The following is a 25,005-nucleotide window of genomic DNA, read 5'->3' as shown; positions in this document are numbered from 1 at the left end:
GAGCCACAACTACTGAGCCTGCGCTCTACAGCCCGCGAGGCACAAGTACTGAGCCCGCATGCCACAACTACTGAAGCCCGCGCGCCCTAGAGCCCGGGTGCCGCAAATACTGAGCCCACGCGCCGCAACTACTGAAGCCCGCGTGCTCTAGGGCCCACGTGCCACAACTACTGAGCCTGCGTGCTGCTACTACTGAAGCCCGTGTGCATACAGCCCGTGTTCCGCAACAAGAGAAGCCACCACAGTGAGAAGCCCGCGCACCGCAACGAAGAGTAGCCCCTGCTCGCCACAACTAGAGAAAGCCTGCACACAGCAACGAAGACCCAATGTAGCCAACAACAACAACAAAAATTGTTAAAAAAAAAAAAAAAGTTGAATGCTGTATTTGTTTAGGGCCAGACAGTTACCTGTATTACTGATTTAGACTCAGATGGTTTAATTTTTCACAACTGACACTCACTCAGTGTGATGTAAACCATGCCTCAGTCCACAGTAAACCAACCTACATGGCAGGCACACCTCTGTGACAAGGACTCAGAAGGAAGGGAAAGAGATTGAAGGCAGAAAAACTATGACACAGAACCCCAGATTTTAGTGAGAAGAAGGTCTAAAAGTTTCAAACATTTCTTTGGTTTCCTTTCTTCCAATTCTAAAATAGTTTGACTAAAAATAAAAACGCACAGTTTTATTTTAGGTGTGCTACTATTTCATTTGCCCTTAAAACTAAGCATTTATTTATTTTACCAGTAGGTGTCAGTGTAGGTATTTAAAATTTCTGGAACAGTTTTCAATAAGTGAATACAAATAAACTTAGATAAATGGGGGTCATGACATTTTTGGATACAGAATTTAAAGTTGAAAAAAATTCTTTGTTTCTCCTGGCATATATTAAAATTAATACCAAATAGTCTTCATAATAACACAGAACTTTAGAAAACCAAGCTGACATATATTAGACACACAAGCCTTGGTGATGACTGTATGCTGATTAATGAATTGGAGTATAAGTTTTGCAGAAACTGCCTATTTTATTATAAAGTTATGCTTTATTTTTATATATCAGAATCTATACAGAGAAACATTACTATGTAAACCCTCAATAACAGAACAGAGTGTTGTAGGTTAGAACACTTGGCACGGTAAGTACTATGTTCATGGAGAAGTATACCAATTAACTATTCACCTGATATTCCTGGTGTCCAGAGGGATGGTCCTTGCTTCCCTTTTTCCGGGGCCACTGAAGTACAGAGACTTGCCATCGTTAAGTGTTCCACAGCCCGTTCCAATCTGGCCTCCGGTTATCTTGTACCACAACGGGCTGAGCTTCCCCTCAAACCTATCGAACATCTCACTGTGGTTAGGGACAACAGACACACAGGTTCCTTGTGTGGCTTCCGAGAAAAGAAATACACAGGAGAGAGGTTTTGTTAAAATCATGAGACATTGGAAGGTACATTCAGTGCATGGGCAAAAGAAGCATTGCCACAGGTGTTAGGGGAAAGAAACCACATCAAAATTTGAATCTCCCAATCACCTGTCTGAAATACAGCCATCACTTCTAACATCAAAAACACTATTCTGCTCCTATAATTTTAAATTTTTAAACAGAGAGACATCAGGAACCACACGTTTCCATGATTCTTGTTACTCAGAGGATTTGTGTAAACTGAGAAATAGATTTTGTCCACAACAAAATTGGTTCATTTGTTCTTTGTATTAGTGGATCAATAAGGGGAGTTAATCCCAGATTTAAAAGAAACACCCTGAAACCACGAGTGACAGCACTCTCTACAGAAGGCCTGCAACAACATATGTTTGTCTTTGGTCACGCACCAGATGAAGGGCAGAGCACTGAAAAGCTGGGAAGGATCCTTTGAAGTTCCCTCCAGGAAAAATTCTATAAAAAGATTTTGGAGCTTATAATATTTTCTCCAATTTTACTCTTTAATCTCAGCTTCCTTTTTATTTTGCTTGTAGCAACATCCAAGGGTGACTGTGGTCAGAAAATACTTCCCTTGTAAAGTTCTCTTTTGGCAGTCTTGGGTTTATCATTTCATAAGTTGATTTTTACTTTAAATGTACACAATTACATTTTGTATAAAAGCAATGTAAAGAGCACAGGCAGCCAAGTGGTTAAGAGCTCGGCTGCCAGAGTTTGAAGCCCAGCTCCAGCAGCTCCTAGCTTTGTGACCTTGGGAGAGTTACTATACCTCTCTGTGTCTCAGTTTCCTCAAGTGTAAACAGGGACAATAACAGTACTACACTATAGGGTTATTTATTGCTAGAATTAAATGAGGTGAAATAAAAACACCTACTATAGTGCCTGGCATAAAGTACGGACTCAAGCGACGTTAATTATTTTTATTATTACTATTAAATAAATATACTTTAGGAATGAAATTTGTGTTGTCATGCATTTCCTTCTTAGGCAGTTCAAAACTACAAAATATATCAGCACCTCATTTGCCTGGGTTACAAATTCCTACAATTAGGACTTAAAGAAGAATAAACTCAGAATCTATTTCCTTGGAAGAAGTAACATGAAATATAGTAACTAGAGACGAATATTTTACAAACAAATCATCAGACATGTCCGCAGCCTTACCGGTGTACCCCAGGTCGCAGAAACACACCCCTGAAACGCAGTCCCCATGGCCACTGCAGTAACTGGGACAAGGCTCTGATATGTACACGCCATCCAAACCAAAGGGAGGCACATTCTTCTGTGAGCTGCTCTCTTGGATCCATCGGAATCTGGTCTTACTGTTGGGAAAAACAGCACAGGTGTTTCTTGTACCAGTATCTCATACCAAAGCACTGAAATACAGAACGTTTCAGAAAAACTCAAGAGAGATTTAATATTTATTTGGAAGCCACATTCACTTGATTGGTCACTTAACCTTCATAAGGTGTCTCTCTCAGATCTTTCTCAAAACTTCTTGATTTTTTTCTTCAGCACAAATGTTTCACTATCAGGAAGATCAGATAAAGAAGATTCTGATGGCCAGAAACATATTATATAGGTTTTTGCTTGTACATTTTAAGAGGCTCTTTGGGAATCTTTGAAACCATCAAACAGAATGGTCTTCGTTAGGACAAATGAGAGGACTCTGGCTATTTGCCATTCTCATGATTCCAGGAGAACAGAGTCAAGTTCGTACTGACAGCTCTATTCCCACCTGTTGCCTCTTCTTCTTACCTTCAAATCTCCAAGATGCTCATTCTATAAACTCTTAGCAACCAGCTGGGCTGCCAATGAACACTGGTAACTGCCAACAAACAAAAGAGGGACCTGGTCCCAGTGCTTCAAAACCCTGGAACACCAGTGGCCTGGGCTACTGCCCAGTCCTATTTTCCCCACAACAGTTGTGAGGTTGCCAAACCAAAACTTGTCCCAGTTGCTTTCTAATCTTTCCAATCCCTTCAACACATCTCTTTTCTTTTCAAATATATGGAAATCCACACACATCTATAATTTCATACCAAGAAAACACCTCTTCCTTCTCAGTTCTACTAACATTAAAGAGGGAAGATGGATTAGGTTATCTGGATACCAGTTAATTTTGCTGCCAATATTTATAGACTTTTGAATGAATTCAGTCTCTTAGTAAACAAGAATAAAGAAGCTTAAAGATTAATGAAGATTGTCAAAGATAACTGTAGACAAAGGTTCCTTTTCCCCTCTATTATTGTGAAAATAATACAGCAGTATCAGAATGCATTTCTTTCTGGCTCTTCAAATAGCTTTGGTAATTTGGCAACACTGAATCATAACCCTGGCTTTTTTTCATTATTTTAAGTTACCTACTTTTAGCAAATTTGCAAATGTAACCACAATGTTGTTTTCTAGGTTTTAACTAATGCAAGTCTTAACACATTCTTCATTGTGTCAAGAGGAAGGTGAACACATCTTTTGTTTACTTTGGAAATAATTCAAAATATATTGGTCTTATTTTTTAAGGCAAAAAGACAATTGAATTGAAGATTAGAAAAACAGAGCAAAACCAAAAAACAGAAAGGAAAAGAGAAAAATGATGGGCTTTTTGGGAATGATTGGGAAAATTGCTCCCAATAAAGTTGTGACATTATTGAGCCTGTGAAGATATTTTTCCTTTCAAAGGAAATAAATGGAATTGATGAACAGTATCTTTTGCCAATTGCTCGTAAGAAAATGGTAAGCCCTCTATGCCCCTTCCAAAAGATAAGCTGCATATCTATGATAAAAGAGGAAAACATACCAATTCCCTGATAGAAGTCGTCTTTAATTAGAAGTCATACTTGCCTTTTCTTTTACGTTTCTATAATATAAATAGAACCCAGAGAAATATGGATCTATGATTTCCACCACATGGAAAGTGAAAAAAGGGGTAAGAATAGTTTCTTTTCTTCACCTAGGCTCTCTGACCTGGGCAAGATGAGGGCATCTCTCTATCAACTGTTCTGTTTCATGGAAGAAGCAAGTTCAGACTGAGCCCCAGAAGCATTCAGAAAGTTGAAGAATCCCAACGGTAGGTAGAATTCTAGAAGCTTTGGTAATTCGATAGGGAGTGAAGGGTAAGTAAAGCCCTTTGACTCATCTCTGATTCTTGGGGTCCTGTAGTTTTCATTATAAAAATAAAATAATCAAGGTCTGGTCTGGCCAGAGAGATGAGGCACCCTTGTTTGTAGATTCTGAGGCTGCTATAGACCCAAGAAACAGAGTAGGCTGTTAGATACTTGAGAAGGCAAAAGACTTCAGGAGCTCAGTATTAAGGCATCCATATATAAATAAATTAAAAAAAACCAAAATGACTAATCATTTGATTAATAGGGTGTCCAGGACATGGTGAATTACAGCTGAGAGTCCTAGCTGGAAGCCCATATTTCAGAGTGAAAGGGCAAGAGATGGCACCTCTTTTCCTTCTTTTAATCTTTGTTAGCTGGCTTTTAGTTGGAAGGTACAAATCAAAGCAACAAAGATTTCACTGATCATGACATAAGCAAACTTTCCTTTATCTCCATTTCTCCATGTTATGCCTGGTTCCTGATGCGTACTGCTTTTCTGTTCTCTTAGGAGCACAACCTTGGAAATGAGCAGAAGTAATTTAGCAACCTTAGGGCTGCTTGAAGAAGAGGAAGAACTAGTAAGGAATTTACAGAAAAACATAATCATAGACCATCGGAAGAAGGGAGGAAATAAGTAGGCCAAAGTTAGCTAATAGCATGTCTAGATTCCACACAGTTAATCTTTTTTTTTTTAAATAGACGAGATGTAGCTTTAAAATGATTAATATTATTAATGTGTGTGTGTACACGTGCTATTCATATCTTTTCAAGGAGACATAGCAGAATGCAGAACAATGATTTCTTGCTGAGCAGCACTGAATTTATTTTGGGAAACATATTTTAGAAAGGGAGGTGTCTTCAATTAGCTAATCACCTGTTGCTGGTCCTTATTCTTCATTCAACCGGCATTTACAAGTGCCTATAACATGCCAGGCGGTGCCAGGGCTGGGCACATGATGGGGAGCAGAATTCCTGCATGGTTCCTACCTTTTTGATGCCCACAGTTGAATGAGAAGACACATTTAATCAAACCCCTGCGCAAGGAAATGTACACGTGCAACTCTGATAACTATCACCATTAAGAAGGACATAGAGCCAGGTGAGCATGGGTCTTAGAGGTCTTTGACCTGACAGTCAGGAAGCTCTGGGAAGGTGTTATAGGACGTGATGATTGAGGAAAAGACAGAATTTAATCTTATGTAATTTAACTAGAAATAAACCAGAGTGCAATTCGACTATTCATATCGTTGAACAAAACTTCCCCTTTGCCCTGCATGTTCTAGATAAGGAAGAAATAAAAGGTAAGACTCTCTCTCTCTTTGTTCTCTTCCCCAACTGCCACCTTTGTTCAAAGGATGCCTGAGTGACCAGGAGAACCAGTTTCTACCCCTCTCCCTCCCACCACCACACTTCAGAGGGGTGTTGCATCTGCCTCTCAAGCCAGGAAGGTGCATGTGCACCTGCTTGTCCTGTGATAGGTGGTGGTGGAGGAGACATTCTGCAGCATAGTAAGCAACGGTGTTTCTAGCCCTTTCCAGAGACATCGACTGCTTGCATTCTGCACAGGGAGCCTAGAGCAGGCTGAGGGGCATGCTGTGTGGTTGGGGAGACAGTCAGGAGGGATGTACCAGCACATATTTACCACCACCAGTGTCTCTCCTCTGTAGGCAAGAACCAAGAGACTTAACATGAGCACAAACTGCTCCTTTGAGAAAATCAGCTTCGAAGTATTCGTCAAAGAGCAATGTTTTAGTAACTATTACAAGTATGTTGCCTTGTGGCAAAATAGGTCCAAACTTTAACAATTTTCACACTTAGAATTCTCAGCTTTCCAACACTGCATTTGGAGATATCTGAGTTTAACATATTGCAGAAGAAACAACAACAGCTCGTTTACTTGGGTTGAAGTAGAAACATATTTACTATTCTGTAGCAGAGAGCTCTCCATCACAAATGCCATCTACCAGCAAGCTGGACGGTATTCAAATGAACCACGAAGCCAGATGCTAAGGAAAAAGATTTCTTCTTCCAAAAGCTGAGGTCCAAGAAAATATTGATAAATTGGGAGCCTCAAAATTTTGGCTCACTCTGTGATGTTAAGGACAACCTTTTTTTATTTCTCAGATGTGGCTTTACCAAGCGGGTGTTTCCACTCAGCGTCAAACAAACTGCAGTTTCAGATTCAACTTTGTATTATCTGGCTCTGGAGTATTGCACCAGAGGTGTGTTCCTTGGTTCCTGATTCTATTGGCTACTTTCACAGTGATGTCTTCCAGCATCCTGGTCTCCTAGTCACTGCAGCAAAGATGCAGCCCTTGATGCACTCCAGCTTCATGGCATGCTGCACTTGTCTATTTGGAAGAGATGTGGTTGGGCCACAGTTTCAGAAAAGCATGGGGAAGAGGCAGGCAGTGGTGGAGGAGAGAATTACAAGGGCTGTACTTTTACATACCTAGCTTGAAATGGGCAGAAAGCAGGATGAAAGGGCTATTTAGCTGCAAACACAGATATGTTCTTATGGACAGATGTCTCAGAGGATGAAGCCTAGAGGGTAGAACCAACAGCTGAGAAGAACAACAGATTAGGGAGCCACTCGTAGGGAACAGAATTATCTCAATCAAGAAAACTTTCTTATGCTGGACATTGCTCATGGAGGAGGGAACCCTAGTAACAACAATCTTGCTAGCTTTCAGAATCCCTATGAGCCAGTGGTTGCTATGTGATTCCCATTCTTTTCTCTTTTTTTGAGTTGGGGTGTCTATTGTGTTTATCTTGTCATTGTCTCACTGTTGTATGTTGGGTAATGGGTGGGGTGGATAACTTGTTTCTTTAGGTCATAGGTCAATGGGTCAAGAGAAGCCATATCCAGGGAACACTGACTTGATAGAAATCATGAAATCAGTGACTTAGTACCTGATGCTGTGATGAGATGAGCGTTTGGGGGTTTTGGGAGGAAAGTGAGTACATCTGCTTGGGGGAGACATGTGAGTCATTAGGGCTAGGACAAAATATGGTAGGTTGTTACAATAATGTCCCCCAGTGGATCATACTAAATCTTCTTCTACAAGACTTCCCTGCACTTCTTATCAAAACGGGGAGTCTGCTTTCTCACCCTCTGAATCTGGACTGGCCTTGTGACTTGCTTTGACCACTAGGATGTGGCAAAGAAGACAGGGTCCTGCAGCTTCTATTTTTGTTCTCTTTGAACCACCTAACTGTGGAAACTGTTATGAATACTGGGATGGATACTGGGATGAAGACCACTATAGAGAGAAAAGTCCTACTAATCCCAGACACTAATCAATCTACCAATTGAATGCAGCTACATTATAAAGCTTAGGAGAGACCAGCAGAAGAAATACCCAGCCAATTCCATAAAACCATGAGACATAATAAACCACTGTTGTCTTAAGCCACTAAGTTTTGGAGACGGATGTTGCATAGCAATAGGTAACTGTACAAATATTATCCTAGGCTGTACTGAGGAATATGAAAAAGGAATAAAGATGATTTTTAAAAAGTAATGCATCTATGCATTCCTGATCTTTTTGCCTTCCACGGGTTAAGAGATGACATGGTCTGGAATAGCTGCCTTGGATCCAGAGATAGAAGTTGTGTGTTCAGAATGGCAGAGACACCCTGTAAACTCTGAAGTCCTCACCTGTGGACCATTATGCAAGAAAGAATGGATTTCTAACTTGTTTAAGTCTTGTTAAGCATTTGTATTTGTTTCTCTGTTATAGTAGCTGGGCCTGTATCCTAACTAAAGCAGAATGCAAGTCAAATTATTAAATTTCACTAAAGAAGGTCAACTCATCAACTCTGCCACCTACACATCAAATCATTAGAGTCCCTCTTTGATACATAACAAAGTACACTGGCATGTAAAGACAAAAAAATTACTTATAAGTTGACTTGGATCCACTGACTGATAAACCATTTCTTGGGACAGCTGGCATTTAAACATTATGTTCCAAAGTTTAGTAGATTACCACACAAACTTATACATCCTGACCATACTTCTTACCCATTTGGGAAGTCTGTGTACCAAAGTCTAAGGTGTAATTTTTGGAGGTGTGCACATCTAAGTACTGAGGGAGGCAGATGAACACAAGCAGCATATCCAGCTAGATGCAAATTTGGTCATCAATTAGGTGAAAGATTATAGACAGAATGGTCTCTACAAACATTAGAAGTAAGCCACTCCTACAGATTTTCTAGCTTTTATCACTGTTATCAGTCAGGATGAGATAGGTTGCCAGCCTAACACGCAGCCCCTAATCTCAGCGGCTTAACCCAACAAAAGTTTATTTTTTGCTTATGCTATAATGTCCAGTATAGGTTGTAAGAAAGTCTGTTGATTGTAGACACTCAAGGACCCAGACTGATGTAAGCTTCATCTCAAAAGAGGCTTTCATGAAGCAGAGAAGATAGCAAAATGCACATGAACTCTGAAAGTCATATGTTTAATTTCCACTCACATTTCATTAGGCAATGCCAAACTTTATTTTTTATATAAATGTATTCATTTATTTATCTATTTATTTATTTATTTTTGGCTGCACTGGGTCTTCGTTGCTGTGCGCGAGCTTTTTCTCTAGTTGCGGCGAGCGGCGGCTACTCTGCGTTGCGATGCGCGGGCTTCTCATCGCGGTGGCTTCCCTTGTTGTGGAGTATGGGCTCTAGGCGCACAGGCTTCAGTAGCTGCGGCACACAGGCTCAGCAGTTGTGGCTCGTGGGCTTAGTTGCTCCATGGCATGTGGGATCTTCCCAGACCAGGGCTCAAACCCGTGTCCCCTGCATTGGCAGGTGGATTCTTAACTACTGCGCCACTAAGGAAGTCCTGGCAATGCCAAACTTTAAAGGGTGTGGGGAAAGTATAATCCTACCATATTTCAGGAAGGAAGTAAGCTGGAAATATTGATGAATGGCACTAATGAGTATATCAACCATATATTAATTTACATCACCAGCAGTGCCAGTAGTCTTCTTATACCATCTCAGCTCTGCACAGAAATGCTTTGACTGAGTCACAACTGAATGTTATGTTCTAGGATTCAATTAAGAAGTATCTACTTGAAGAATGCTTCATCTTTTGAAAAATTATAGAGTTAAAACACTGATTTTCATGTTACCTACTCTACCTGACACAAAGATACATATACGTACTATAAAGGTATTCTAGAATACTGAATGTAGAAATGTATGATATATATATCTGATATATATTATCAGAATACATGTATTTTCTTTCTTTTTACCCAACAATGAGAACTAAATGACCCTATCCCCTGACCTCCCTCACTATGTCCTAGCTGCCAGGAAGCTAAGAGTTAAATTTGTTGCCCTATTACTGAAACTAATTTGCTTCAAGTTCTTGATCCATTTATCTCATTCTTCTGTCAATTGATTTTAAATCTTTTTCCCTATTGTTTTAATTATTTATCTTAATGGTCACTTAAAGGGATCTTTTATATTGTAAGATATCTCAAATTGTCTATTTAAAGAGGCATTACATTATCACACATCTCTGTATAGTGAAAGTCTGATACGATAATGCCTTATAACTCCCTTGGCTTTTAAACATCTTTTGTTCAGGGCTGTAATCCAGTGCCCAGAACAGAACTTGGCACAGGTAGGTGGCTCAATAAATATTTGTTGAATGAATGAATGGATGAGTGAGTGAGTGAACTTTTTCACAAGTATGAGCATCATTTCCTCAAGAGTCCTTACAGCTAGAGTTTATGAATTCTCTTAGGTTATTGAGATAAATGAGATGAAGATACTGAGATAAATATATGCTCCTCAGAAATGGCAACTATGGCACATAATAGGAATGGTCACTTTACCTGGATGCAAGAGACCTTGGAATAACAATGGTGATTCTCGTCCATTCTTCAAAGTCCCCTGTGTGATACAGGGTGGGCTCACTCAGTTCTCTGGAGTTTCCTTCACATCCTTTGCCTGCAGAAGCTGGGTAACAGCCTTCTTTCACCAGAAACCAGGACATCCCAGCATCGTGAGAGTACTGAAGAAGAACTGGGGCAGCGCTGCTAAATTGATTGGCACACCCAATGTTTAGCTGTTAAAAGGAAAGACAAAATTATACAAGGTTTTGGTTTCAAGTCATCATTTAACAAATTAGGTGCTACAGCCATCAGGGTTCTTTCTACTGAGCTTGCACTAAATTTACGATGATAAAACACGGGCAGCTCAATTCCAACCAAGACCCTTTCAAAGGTTCTGGAAATCTCTGTATAGGCAAGCAATAGGTGATTTTCAATAGAAAGCGGGACCAGTTGCCCATTTTGTGGACTTCCTGAGATTATAGAAGGGAAGAGAGAAGCATAGATGGGACTGGAGTCTTGCACAAAAGATAAGAAGCCAAGAAACTGCTTTTTTTTGCTTTCCCAGACAGAGGGTATAAACAGAGGGAAGCAGACGATAAAGGGCTGTCCTCTTCAGAACATGAAGGTTACTGAAGCTGTCCTCTGCTTTCAGTGGAACAAGCAATTTTACTCTGGTTTCTTACAAAAGCTCAGTAAGAAATCATTCTCAGCTTAGATGAAAGAGCTAAGTTCTTGTCACAGCATCAAATAAGCAACATAACCCAGAAATAAAACTATTACTCTTCTGTGTACTTGTGTAGATGACTGTCATCACAGGATTAACAATATTCAAAAAAAATTGTAAAAACATGCAACCTAAATCCCAATGCCCTAGCACAACCATTTTTATTCTTGTTTTCTCTTCTAAACTTTATAAAGAAGCATATCAATACCTAGAAGTAGTATTACTGAATCAAAATGCAGAAACACTTTGAATTTCCTATTTATATGTGTTCATTTTTAATCACCTGGGTTCAAATGAATCAGTTTTACACAGCACTCAATATTATTATAAGTTTAGACAGTTTCTTTCTAAATTAATAAATATATAAATGATTGTATTTGGACTCTCAACCACTGTGCCACCAGGGAAGCCCCTAGTTTATATTTTTTGATAATTGTAAATGTCAAACTCTTTTCCTGGTATTTAATTACATGCTATCTTATATAAATGATCTATTCATATCTTATTTCATTTGTTGGTTGGTGCCACCATAGAATTTTATTGTATAAGACTTTATAACTAAGAATAGTCAAATTTTATAAAAAAAAATTGAAGAACTCAAAAGAACATAATCATGACCAAAAAATAAAGGACGCAGGAAAGGTAGGCCCATAGGCAAATAACATTGGGTCAGAGTTCGAGGGCCAACCAGCTCATCTTTGTGACTATAAGGTAGCTTGAGCCAGTCTTTCAAAACAGGAAGACTCCATATTTTCCTTAATTCCATGCTCAGAGCTAGAAAGCGTCTCTCAGAAGGATTTAAAAATGTGGCTAATGGCAATTTTATTGTGATTCATTTCTCCAAGTTTACATAGTTAAATGTCAAGAAAATAAATAAAGACTTGACCCTCTCAGATGCATGATTACCTTTTGTAACACAAACCCTTTTATTATATTACCGGTTAGTAAGCACAGTCTTCGGTTGGCATGTGGTGACAGCATTCACACTGGGCACACATAGTTAGCTTTTTGTCTTAGACTTACTATCACTGCCACTGTTTCTAAAGTAAGCAAGTCGATGGAACTTTCAGTTCTGTGACATCTTCGTGATTTTTTTTTTTAATTGACCTGCCTCTTAACCGTTGATGTCTTCTAGAATGCAGTTCTTGGCTTTCTTAACTTTTTACTCCATACATGCTTCCTAATCTCATTCACAATCATAATTTCAGATTCCTTCTGAATCCCTATTTCTCCCAGATATGGTCGCTCTCAGGTTCTCTGCACAATGTACATAACTACTTCCTGTGCATCTGCCCTTCAGCAATCCACAGGCATCCCTAAATCCTATATTTGCAATTTCAGTGACTGGAGGCAGAAGTGTGGGAGTCATTCTAGAATCCATTCTATCACCCAATAGGTCACCCAAACCTGTAGACAACACACCTTTAACATCTTTCAGACCCATCCATTTATCTTCTAATCCCAGGCTACGCCTTAATCTGGCCTCCTCATTTCTTACTTTGATGACTGCTCTAGCATCCTCACTTTACTCAACATATGCCCGACAATCTGAGTCCTTCTCTCTGCCTCCTCTGCTATCCCACAGGTCCAAGTTCCCATCATCTATTATTGGGATCACCACAATAGCTGCCCAGCCAGTCTTTCTATCTCTGCCTTTGACTCTGCCAGTGTACTCGCAACACAGTCACCGGAGTGATTCTTTAAAAGCCTAAGTCAGAGTATGTCACTCTTCTGCTAGCCATTTTACTTAGAGCAGAAGTCAAAGTCTGACCTTATTTTTTTCTACCTGTCTCCCCTTCCTCACTTTGCTGTAGTCACAGTGGCATCCTTCTGGTTTCTTGAACTTTTCCAAGCACACTCCTACTTCAAGGCTTTTGTCCTTTTTGTTCTCTGTGCCTGGAGTGCTCGCTGCATGACTCCCTCCTTCACTTTTCACAGGTCTCAGATTAAAACTTTTATTAGTGAGGCTAACTTGACAACCTTTTACAAAATAGTAATTATCCTCCACCACCCTAGTCAAACTCTCTATTCCTAGTTATTCTCATAGCCTAGAACTGAGCCCGGAACATAGCAGATGCTTTACAAATATTTGCTGAATAAATGAATGAATGTACTTGTTGATGATAGTTTCCCCTCCTGTTAAGTCAACAGAATGATCTTTCTAAAACACAGGTCTGATTTTTACATTCAATGGATTAAACATCTTCCATGACTCATCGCTCTTGGGTTAATATCCAAGAGACTTAGAGTATCATATAAAGCCCATTAGGACAAACCTTATCTCTTATTTCTGTGGCAAATACTCCAAACTCCTTAAATTTCTGACATTTCCATTCTCACTTGCACTTTCATGTATTTTCACATATTTGCACATTCTGTTCCCTCTAGCTAGAATCCCCCCACCCCCTCCACTTTTCAGCTGGCTTAGTCTCTGTATTTCCAGAAACTTCCAATTTCAACTCATCCATCCATCTATCCATCCATCCATCCATTTATTCAACTAACAGATAATTTTGGAGCACCTGCCATATGCCAGGAACTATGTCAGGTACTCCTATAGTATCAGAGCCTCTCTCTACTGCAGTACTCCAGCGACTGTATTGCAACTGTTCACTTTTCTGGCTCACTTGCTAGTTTCTGAGCTCCTTAAGGGCTTGGGCTATATTTCTCATCTCTATGTTCCTAGAGCTTAGTGTTGACACATGGCAGGCAGTCACAAAAACTTTACCAGCACCGTGCCTTTTGTAAAAATAACACCAAGTTCTTATTACAGTTCCCAAATATACATTAATTATCAATCCCCAAATCACTCATATTACATACCTATTATCAACTGATAGCCACAAATCAACAGTTTTCTGCTGGTGTGATTCGAGAATTGAGACTTTTCTTAGGCATTATGCATTGTTGCTGGTTGTTTAGGTACTTGAAACATTTAATAATGTTTTCTCTATTTAGATTTCTAAACTTCAGAATACCACCTTGCAGAGTTCAACACCTACACACTATCATGATTTTGTGACTAATTAAATAGAAAACGTGCAAGATGAGAAAGAGCATATTATTCTGGCAATGTATTTGCTATTGCTGTAATTTTGTTCCCATTTTAGGCAGTACCAACAAATTAATATAGAGTCATATACTGTTATTAGTGTTCTTTCCATGGCAATTTAGCATCAAAATCTAAACAGAGAAGGACAACATTTCACTAATCATCTTATTTATGACTGACTTGTTTACAGACCTCTGGAAATTATATTTGAAGAGCTTCCTGTAAACATCTGATCTCTTTAATAATTCCATTTGTAACTTATTTAGCATCTGCATCCTGCCATTATGTAAGGACCATGTAATTGTGCTGGCTCATTGAAACTGCATTACTTTCGACCCCAGAATTCACCCATGGGATTTTATTATAAACACAATGAAATTTTGATTAGGGTTCTAAAAAAGGAGCTTGTCAAAGTAAATACTTGTTATACATATTGACATGTTATCACAGCACAGAAAACAAGCAGCTTTTAAGAGAACAATGAAAATTAAAGTAAAAATTTACTCAATCAAAGGAAGAGAAATTGTTTGAAAACCCCATAGTAAAAACATAAAATTACTCATGAGTCCAAAAAGCACTAGTAAGCTGAAAAGGATAACTTTTCCATTACCATTCAGAAGTGTGGGATTTATTAAGTCACAATCAGATTGAAATCCTCAAAGTCATCTTTCTTTTTAATTCTGGTAGAGTTCCATGAGCCCTTAAAGAAATACAATGACATAGCCACAGCTCCTGGGGCTCATTAAAAACTGACAAGCTGTTTCCCTTATGGGTAGAGCTAAAAAGCTTTGCCATTCTAAGATTGTTGGCAACGTTGTTCAGATGAGTCCCTACTTTACTAGAATATGAATAGTCTGTGTTCTTTGTGAATTTCAGTTATAAATCTGGAAGATGGCTGCTCCTTAACCTGCAAGAAGTTTGTGCATAAATACCTTAAACTGCAGCACATATCCAGGCTTCAGCGTCAAATCTCGAGTTACTGCAAATCGATCCCCATCTGATTTTCCAAACACCATGGCTGATGGGGTGGCAGAGCAGAAAGTTTCATTTTTAACCATTCCTTCGTTAGCCAACATCAACCACACACTCATTTGATTCATAGGGTAATCAAAAGCCGGCTTCTCATAAAAGTTCTAATAGGAACAACACAAACGACACAGAAAGGCAATTTGGTAGCTTTGAAAACAAGAAAGGAGTTTTCAGATCATGACATGCAGGGCCATGTACTATTTGTATTTCTAGGAAAATACAGCAGACTCTCTAAATTAACTTTTTTTTTTTTTTAAACTGCCATGAACTTTTTCTCCTGATTATTTAACTGGATATATTTTGCCACTGTGTATCTAATCATTTCATAAACACACTAATAATCATATTTAATGACTTGGTAAAACTTTCTAGTCTTGTTTTGTTTTTTTAACATCTAAATAATCTATGAACTAGTAGCATAGAGAGGTAAAAAAGTTAAGTGCAAACACAGAAAACTAAACTACATGTTCAAGTGTCAAGCACTAAATCTTTGGGGGAGTGAGTAGTTATTTGATCCCATCCTCTTTTACCATTCTCTGTCTTCTTGGAGTTCAGACATAATGAGAAGTACCTGGGGTAAAGTTGGGTTGACAACTGGGATGATTTGTTTTTGCTTCTCGGACAGAATGATGATGTCATCGACTGCCCACTGGTCATAGCCCTCCCCTGAGAACACAGGCTGCCACCAGCGGAAACGGGTGCAAGGGGTCTTGGCAGCAGCTGGCAGCTCCAGATAGACAAATCTGCATAAAAGCAAATCATTTATCGTTGGGAAAGGAAAAGCTGTGTTTTTCTTAGCAGCTGTTAAAATAACACGAGTAGCAACAAGAGAAAGTTATGTTTTGTTTGATGTCTTGGTATTTTTGTAAAGTTTCTAAGTTTAGACAGATAAGACAAGAGGTTTAAAGTTGTAAGCAAGGTTAGTCCTGATCCTGGTTTTTCCGTTTGTAATTGTATCTTTTGGAGGCAAATATTTCAACTGCGTTTGATTCATTGAACAGTGTCTTCTGACTACTATGACAATGGCCATAATATTTTAAAGAAACCCTTAAGAAAAAGCTGTTCCTTTGTATGTTATTGCATTAAAATAGCATTACAATTTTTTCAAGGCAGTTCTTACTTATTGGGGGAAAACATAAATAAGCATTAAAAATGAAACATAAATCACCCATAAGCTACCACATGGGGTTGGCCTCTGTTAACAATTTGATGTATATCATTAAAGCATGTAATCTTTTACATAGGTGAGATATATGTATGATTCGGTATCTTACAGTTTAAAACTTAACATTATATCATAAGCACATTCTCATGTCAATAAAATAAGTTCTTAAGATCATTTTACCATTTATATAATTTTTCATCACACAGATGTGCTAGTATTTATTTCACTTTTCCTTATTATAAATAATTCTGTGATGAAAAATCTTTATGTATAAAGCTTTATGTATACCTCAGTTTATTTATTTAGGGAAGATTCTTAGAAATGGAATTACCAGGTCAAATAAACTGGTCACGTTTAAGGCTCTGGATTTTTCCAAATTCCTTTCTGGGAGGGTCATGATGGTTTGCAGGATGACATGAGAGGACCTGCCTTGCTGCTCCATGTGGAGAGAGCACTTGGTGTTGTCATTAAAAAATGACCATTTGACTGTTGAAAAATGGTATCGTTTTTATTGCCACAGAGGTTGGATATTAATCATATTTTATTAGACATATGTCTTCCCTGCTGTGTAACATCTACTCATTCCTTTTACCCATTTTTCTGTTGGGATCTCAGTGTTTTTCTTGATAATTTGTATAAGCTCTTTATAGGAAGACTGATCCTCTATTTCTCGTATTTGTTGCATATATTTTCTCAGTTTGCTTTCCTCCTTTTCACTTTTTTTTTCTTTGAAATATATGTGTTACATGTGTATGTAGCTTTACATCTGTATGTAGTATATTTCTGTGTAAGCAGTCCTTTTCTTTGTTAATTCTTGCGTTGAACTTATGTTTAGAAAGTTCAGGTCTTTTTCCAAGATCAGATAGCAACCTAAGTGTTTAAATCTTTAACCAGTCTTTAACAGTTTTTGCTGATGTAAGGTGATAACCTAAATAGGTACTTTTCCCCAAGAGCCTACCCATTTTTTTCTAACACCATTTGATTGAATAGCCATTTCTTTATCATGGATAGTTGATGTGTCTTTGTTTATATATGTTTGTACAGATATCTGAGTCAATTTCTGGGTCCTCTATTTGGCTTGATTGTTCTATCCGTGTACTGGTATTCTACTTTAATACTGTAGCTTATACAATGTTTCACTGTTGTGCAGGGCATCCCTCTATATTTTGTCAAAAGTTTAAACTATTTTTGCCAGTTTATATTTCCAGATATAAAGCTCCCCCCCCCAAAATGCCACTAAGATTTTGATTGGAATAGCATTATATGTAAATTAAGAGATTTCTTCATATCACAATGTTCAGTTTTCCTATCCAGGGATGCTGTATTATTTTCCATTTATTTGTTTTCTTTTATATCTCTGAAGGAAGTTTTGAAGTTTTATCATTTCCGTTACAGAGATTCTCAGTAGTGTTTCTTAAACTTATATTTATTTATGTATTTGCCATCATGGGGCTTTCTTCTGATATCTTCCAATTCAGAATTTCTTAACCAGTTTAGTGTCATAGAACTCTTTGAGAACGTGATGAAATAGCCCCTAAAGAAAAACTCCCTTAAATAAAAATGGAATATCTCTGGAATTTGAAAAAGCTAGTGAATTTTTGTTTGTCTATATAGTACTCTAGTTGCTTTACTGAATTCTCAGTAATTTCCAGATGGACAATGCTATTACTTGGAAAAAATAATTTGAATAGTTTCAAACTGTTGTTTAAACCAGTTTGGCCCCATTATCAATTCCCCTTCTACTGTATGGGGGGGAATCTCACCAGGCTCCATCTCCCACCCACCATCCCTGACTCTCTCCTTGGATGTTATGACTCTTGTTAGACCTAGTTGCCTCTTCTCTGGTTTCCACCTCTCCCCCTGTGTGCCTTAGAAGAAATGCTTTGGGTTGGTCTGTCTGCATATCTAATTGTGTTATATTATGGAGAGTTTCGTCACCTTGAAATAGCTCAATGTTTTAAAACAACGAACATATGAACCTTCAATCTACAAAATAGCTCTATTGTAAGTATTATATCTAAAATATATTTAATTTGTAAGAATTGGATCTACATATTTTTCAATAATTTTTTTCCAATAAAATAAGGTTCAGTTGTAAAATGCAAAACAGAGATATTAGTATGGTAAGGCCTAATAATAATCAAGGAGATAATAATTATTATCGCACTGGAAGGAGATTGGGGCTGGTTACCTGGGTTTGCTGAAGTCTGAGAAGTACATCTCTGCCAGCAGGTGCCACTGGATGCCCCCATTGTTGCTGTACTGGAGAAGGATGCCCTCCTCTCTGCTGTCGGGCTTGTTGCATGCAGCACTCTCTCCACCGATCTGTATGTAGAACTGGACAAAGTCCACCCAGGAAGTATCCAGATCCCAGCTCACCAACCGTCTTTTTCCAGCCTTTCGGAAGAACAGAAAAATCACAGATTCAATTATCTGGGAGCAATTAGTTGTTTCCGTTTCAAATTCATATGAGCATCCTAGCACTATGTGGAGATGATCTTATTCTCATTTATTGTTGAGAGGAGCAGGTTATGCCATTTAACTGCTCCTGGATCCATTCTATTAGTCTCTACATCACTGACTCCCAGATTCGGTTATGAGATACTTGAGAACTGCTAATTCCACCAAAGGGTACTCAAAAGTCTTTAATAATAAAGCAAAATTCATTTTAATGAAAACACTCCCAGCATTCGCTTTGGAAATCTCCTCCAGGCAGAGTCACGGAGAAGAAAGACCACATACATACTTTGAAATCAGCTGGAGCTGGGTTTGAATCTCAGCCCATGATTCATGCTGTTCACTAGCTGTGTGACCTTTCTGAGCTTTTATTTTCCTCAAAGTTATAACATGGGTAATAATACCTTCCTTACAGGGTGTTGTGACAATTAGATGAAATAATATGTTACATAACTTGCCTAGCACACGGCATCTCTTCCTGAGGGGACAATCTCTTAATAGATATGCCCCGGCTCTCCTCCTCCCTGGGAATTGAGGTAAAACAGGCAAGACACAAACTTCTTGACAAAAAGAGAGTACTGAAGTCTCTCGGGCTCCCAGTCAGTCTATTTCTTGGAAATAGAGAGGGTGGGAGGGATCATTAAATAAGTTTTTGCAACCATTAAATGGTCTCTTTGTGTCTTAAAAATGTTAAAAACTTCCTCAAATCCAGCAACTTGCTTCTTTTGCTTAGTGCATCCCCTGCCTGTCACAGTTCTGTTGTGAGGTATGAGATACAAATTGACAAGGTTTGTCAACATTTCTGTTGTCTCTAAACCGTTTCATTGCTAACAGGATTGAAAAAAAGTTTGCTGATAAGATTCTTTCACCCAAACTGATTCTGCCAAAGCTAATCCATGGACTGCACTGAGTGGTCTTAGAGAGTTTCCGAGGAGTTCAATTAATATTTGGGAAGAAAACCTGAGACAGAATACACAGTATAGAGAAAAGCACCCCTCACACTTATAATTTAAACCCTACTCTAATCCACTAAGTTAATTAAGAAAGGGTTTCAGTTATTAGAAGTCACAGGGGAAATACTTGGGGATAACTATAGGAGTACACTGTTACTGATAAATGTAAAGCCAATTAAGAGATTCCAAAATAGACAAGGGTGCCAGCAAAAAGAGAACTGAGGTCAATCCTGAGACAGAAACTCATTTTTTGGAACTCTCAATTTTATGTATGTATTAGAAGAAATCTTAAAATATGCATTTTCAACGTGTTAGATGTGCTTTTCATTTTTCTTGCTGTTGATTTGAAATAGTGTTAAGTGGAAACAACTCAGAGATTATTATAATCTGATCTAGAATTTTCGTGCCTCAGGATCAGTACAGGAAGAATGAATCTGAGAAGAACCTAGCTGGTTAATTCCCACCCAGCAAACTTCTAAACGATAAAGATCTAAGGTGAGGAGAATGATAAATATCCAACTATCACAATTAAATGGTTGGAATGATTGGTCAATTGTGAAATTCACAGAACAGTATTGTTCTTCCAGGAGACTATGGTGTTGCTCTATAGAGATTTTGAGAGTGTTTTGTGGGATTTTTTTTTTTTTTTTTGCGGTACACGGGCCTCTCCCTGCTGTGGCCTCTCCCGTTGCGGAGCAATGTGCAGGCTCAGCGGCCATGGCTCACGGGCCCAGCCGCTCCGCGGCATGTGGGATCTTCCCGGACCCGGGCACGAACCCGTGTCCCCTGCATCGGCAGGCGGACTCTCAACCACTGCACCACCAGGGAAGCCCTGTGGGATTTTTTAAAAATGAAAAATATCATACTAATGCTTGGTTTGGCACTGAAGATGTTTTTTCCTAGAGAGTAGTACAAGTCATTTTCTTTTGTTTGGTGACCTGAAATGCTGAACATTGTTTTAAAGGGGGAAAAGAGAGAAAAAGGAAATGGCTCAGGGCAAACTATTTTGTCAGAATTTAGAATCAGATGTTAACACACGGTTTGCAGTTTTTCTACTATACTATGATCAATGTATTTATGTATATGTGTAGATATATATAAACACGTAATATGCGTATACATGTGTTGGAGTAATAGATTAAGGACTTCCTCATTCCTAGAGTGTGGAAAATACCCTCCAATTTCCCCCAGCATTCTAGGTTAAAATGTCTTCAGTGTTTAGATAAAATAATACAGAATTTAAAGGTAATGCCTACAGAATCTAGAGCCTTTATAACAAAACCTCTAAAATGCTTTATAAAAACTTTACCTTTTGACTTCCATTAAAACCTTCTTTAATCAAAATGCCAGTAGAATAAAAGTCTACTATATTTATTTGAAAATAACCATTTCTTTATAACTTTCTGTTGTTTTCCAATTTTCTTTCATCCATTCATTGATTTCTTTCTTCAGCAAATAATTACCGGTTGCCAGTTATACCAAGCTCAATACCACGTGTTATAAAAACAAACTTGAAAGGAGAGTTCACAGATACGTACGTGCAGGGAGAGTAATAACTTAGGGCTGCAGAGCAAGTTCTACTCCTTGTTAAATCCCATTTGGTCATATGATTAATGATCAATGCTCCAATCTATTCGGTCTCAAGGGTATTTATTGATATGTAAATGCCTAACGCAAGGCATGCCTTTCTGAGTTGAACATCTTATCTAGAAGTATGGCTCAGTCAGTAAGACTGTGCATTTTGCTGGGTACTGTGAGAATAAAAATAAAAATATGATCTATATATGTAGGGAACACAGTGAGAGGTGCAGTCAAAGAAAGGAAAGATCAGTGTACTCTGCCCTAGTCCCAGAAAGCCCCATGGAAGTGAAACCGAGCAGGACCCTGTGGGGCTTCTGGGCACAAAAGCCTTTCCGTGTGCCCCACTCCTTGTTTGTAGGGAATAGACTCCAGCCTCTATGACCTTCCTTGAGTCCCAAAGGACAGATTCAAACAGTTGTCAATCAGGGAAGGGAGGGTATGCAGAGTCAAGGGAGGAACGGCCAAGAAACAGTAATGCAGCCTTGGTGCAGGGCTGTGGTTCTGCCTCAAGGGATACACGTTAACAGTATCTTTTGAGCTCTTTATAGAACTAAAACCCAACAAGTGGCAGATGTCAGCATTCTTCATACCAGAGAAGACCACCTGAGGCCAGATTAAAGGAGCCAGAGAAGCCTATCAAGAGATCACCTGAGATGAGATTAAAAGAGTGCAAGGGGCTTCCCTGGTGGCGCAGTGGTTGAGAATCTGCCTGCTAATGCAGGGGGACACGGGTTCGAGCCCTGGTCTGGGAGGATCCCACATGCCGCGGAGCAACTAGGCCCGTGAGGCACAACTACTGAGCCTGCGCGTCTGGAGCCTGTGCTCTGCAACAAGAGAGGCCGTGATAGTGAGAGGCCCACGCACTGCGATGAAGAGTGGCCCCCGCTCGCCGCAACTAGAGAAAGCCCTTGCACAGAAACGAAGACCCAACAGAGCAAAAATGAATAAATTAATTAATAAACTCCTACCCCCAACATCTTCTAAAAAACAACAACAACAAAGAGTGCAGGCCCTGCACACACCCTAATCTTATCAGCAACCCCACCCTTGAACTATTGCTATAAAACTCCTCACCAAATCCTCCTGGGGCGGGAAACAGTTTTTCAGGGCAGGAGCCCACTGTGTCCCCCTTTGCCTGGCAAAGCAATAAAGCTATTCTTTTCTACTTCACCCAAAATTCTGTCTCTGAGATTCGATTTGGCACCAGTATACAGAGGCCAAGCTTTCGAAGTCAGAAGCAGCAGGATTTGGGCAAAACACTGCAAGGTTTATATGGATGTGAGAGGCCGTGGAAGGCATAATGGAAAGCAGTGGAGGCTAGGCAAAGAGGGAAATTGGCAAAATCTGGGATGATGAGGAGAGCTTCCTGTTTGGAGCAGAGGACTCATGTTTGGAAAAAGAAAATAAGTTCTGTAGTTAGGGCAGCAGTATTGGAGACTATCCTGAACACTGGTGATGGAAGAGTGACAGGACAGAAGCATGTTTTTAGAGAAATTAATCTAGGGTGGTCTGCAAAGGTCTAAGGAACACTTCCTTTGGGTTATTACCCCTTCTTTACTTCAATTATGCTGGCTGGTGGCAGGTACCAAACTGTGTATCCCACCTCTCTGCCAAAGGAGTGAGTACATAACTCTGGCCATGCCAATCATATTACAACATTCCCCAGACATGTGACTGGCCAATCAGAAACCTTTCCCACATTTTCCTATGGAGTTGTTTATAGAGCTCTGTGGTCATGGTTTCACTCTCACAACGACAGCTGACCTGAAAAGAGTCTCCTCTTAAGGAGAGAGCTCTGTGGGCATTTGAGTTTCCAGCTCCATGTATCTCTGAATCAAGTTTCATCTAAGCCCTCCCTGTTTTGATTACAAGAACCAATTTTCCTTCTCTTTTGCTTAAGCTAGTTTCTCTCACTTAGAATTCAAAACAGATCTGACTGATACAAGAGAAACAAGTAAAAATATGATCCTTAGATATTTTGACAAAAATTTAGGGAGAAAGCTGGTTTCGGAGAGGAAGAGAATGATTTTATTTTTGAAATGCTGATTTTGTTAGTGGCAGGGCATACATATGGAAATATTCAATGATACCAGTTTGAAATTTATTTTCATAAAATGTAATTATGATAGCTAACACTTATAGGCTATTTCTATATGCCCAACACTATCCTTTATTCTTTACCTGCATTAACTCACTCTCAACATCCTACTTTACAGTCGAAAAAACTGTGACACAGAAAGATGTTATAACTCTGCAAGGTGAACCAATTAATTAGTTTTGGAGCCCAGGTATAAAGCCAGGTAGCTTGACTCCAGACATAATCTTGAATTAAGTGTTAGAAATATTGATATGTAACCTTTATATGTTTAAAATATCTGTGTGTATGCACACATGTTTACTGGGGTGTTTGGGTAAATATTGGTTAAGGATTCATAATCTTGTTTTAAAATTGATGGTTATGGGAGACACAATCTTTTCATTTCTGCATGATTATACAGTGTACCCAGATCTATGCAATGAATATTGGTCACTTATTGACTATTATCTCTAAGAATAATGACATGGGGATCTTAGATGTCAATGGATAAGAAATATCATTAAATGGAATCCGTCCCTGATTTTCTGTCATTTTCCAGCTTGTTTACTTTGTTATTTACATTTTCTTGTTTAAATTTTCTATCTTGTTTACATTTTCTATCTGATTCTTTGTTCTGCACCTGCCTCAAAACGAAAGCTGTACCTATTTCTGCATTTGCATACATTAACTTGTTTTGGATTTCTGCCCAAACAGGTTCTGCAACACATCAGCCCTATGGTATATCACCCACCTTTGTGTACTTGCTATGTGACGTGGAATGGGACATTTTCAGTTGTCCTAGAATTGGTGGCTATAGTCCCTGCTGGAAAGAAGTGGTGCTGGTCACCCCACATTCTAAAGAGAGCTGCCAATAATTAGGGTTGAACACATTGCTCAGGTTGGAGAGCTGGACCTGCTCCCCTCTGCAGTCCTTTCGAAAACTATATGAAGAGATGAACTGGAGGAGGCAGGAAGAAAAGAATATCCTGTCTGGACTGTAGCAAGGGAGGAGAGGAAGGTGGGTCTCTCAGCCGCATCCCTCACCAAGCAACACGGGTTAGGAGTATTCCAAGAGAATCAGACTTAGGGATTCTGGCTGGCACCTCAATCCCTAGTTGGTATGTACTGATCTGTCTGCTTCCACTGGGAAAGCTGAACCCTGCAAGAAAACCGTCTACTCAGAGTCCCTGTTATGAGGTGCCCCCAAATTCATATGTTGAAAGGCTAACCCTTATAGGGATTGTATTAGGAGGTGAGGCCTTTGGCAGGTAGTTAAATGATGAAGGTGGAGTCCTCATGATGGGATGAGTGCCCTTATAAGAAGAGACAGGAGAAGGCCTGCTTTCTCCCTCTGCTCTCTCTCCACCATGTGAGGATACAATGCAAAGATGGCCGTCCTGCAAATGTGGAAGCAGGCCCTCACTAGACATTGGATCTGCTAGTGCCTCGATCTTGGACTTTCCAGCTTGCAGAACTGTGAGAAAAAAACATTTGCTGTTGAAGCCACCCACTCTATGGTATTTTGTTATAGTAGCCCAAGTTGACTAGGACGGCCCCACATCAGCTGATGCCA

General features: G+C 39.2%; 1 protein-coding gene across 1 annotated transcript in view; it reads right to left on the bottom strand.

Annotated features, from left to right (window-relative positions):
- Window positions 1-25,005, bottom strand: part of RELN (reelin) — a 360,093-nt gene that overhangs the window by 90,332 nt on the left and 244,756 nt on the right. The window contains exons 23-28 of the mRNA XM_024738082.1: window positions 18,556-18,761; window positions 15,771-15,942; window positions 15,103-15,303; window positions 10,395-10,627; window positions 2,606-2,763; window positions 1,184-1,391 (exon numbers count right to left, since the gene is read on the bottom strand). Of these exons, the coding sequence (XP_024593850.1) occupies window positions 1,184-1,391; window positions 2,606-2,763; window positions 10,395-10,627; window positions 15,103-15,303; window positions 15,771-15,942; window positions 18,556-18,761 (1,178 nt within the window). The remainder of the gene's footprint in view (window positions 1-1,183; window positions 1,392-2,605; window positions 2,764-10,394; window positions 10,628-15,102; window positions 15,304-15,770; window positions 15,943-18,555; window positions 18,762-25,005) is intronic.

The sequence above is a fragment of the Neophocaena asiaeorientalis genome, unplaced genomic scaffold (assembly GCF_003031525.2).
Source record: "Neophocaena asiaeorientalis asiaeorientalis breed wild unplaced genomic scaffold, Neophocaena_asiaeorientalis_V1.1 scaffold170, whole genome shotgun sequence".
Classification (NCBI taxonomy): Eukaryota; Metazoa; Chordata; class Mammalia; order Artiodactyla; family Phocoenidae; genus Neophocaena; species Neophocaena asiaeorientalis.
This window is presented reverse-complemented; position numbering and strand designations above follow the sequence as displayed.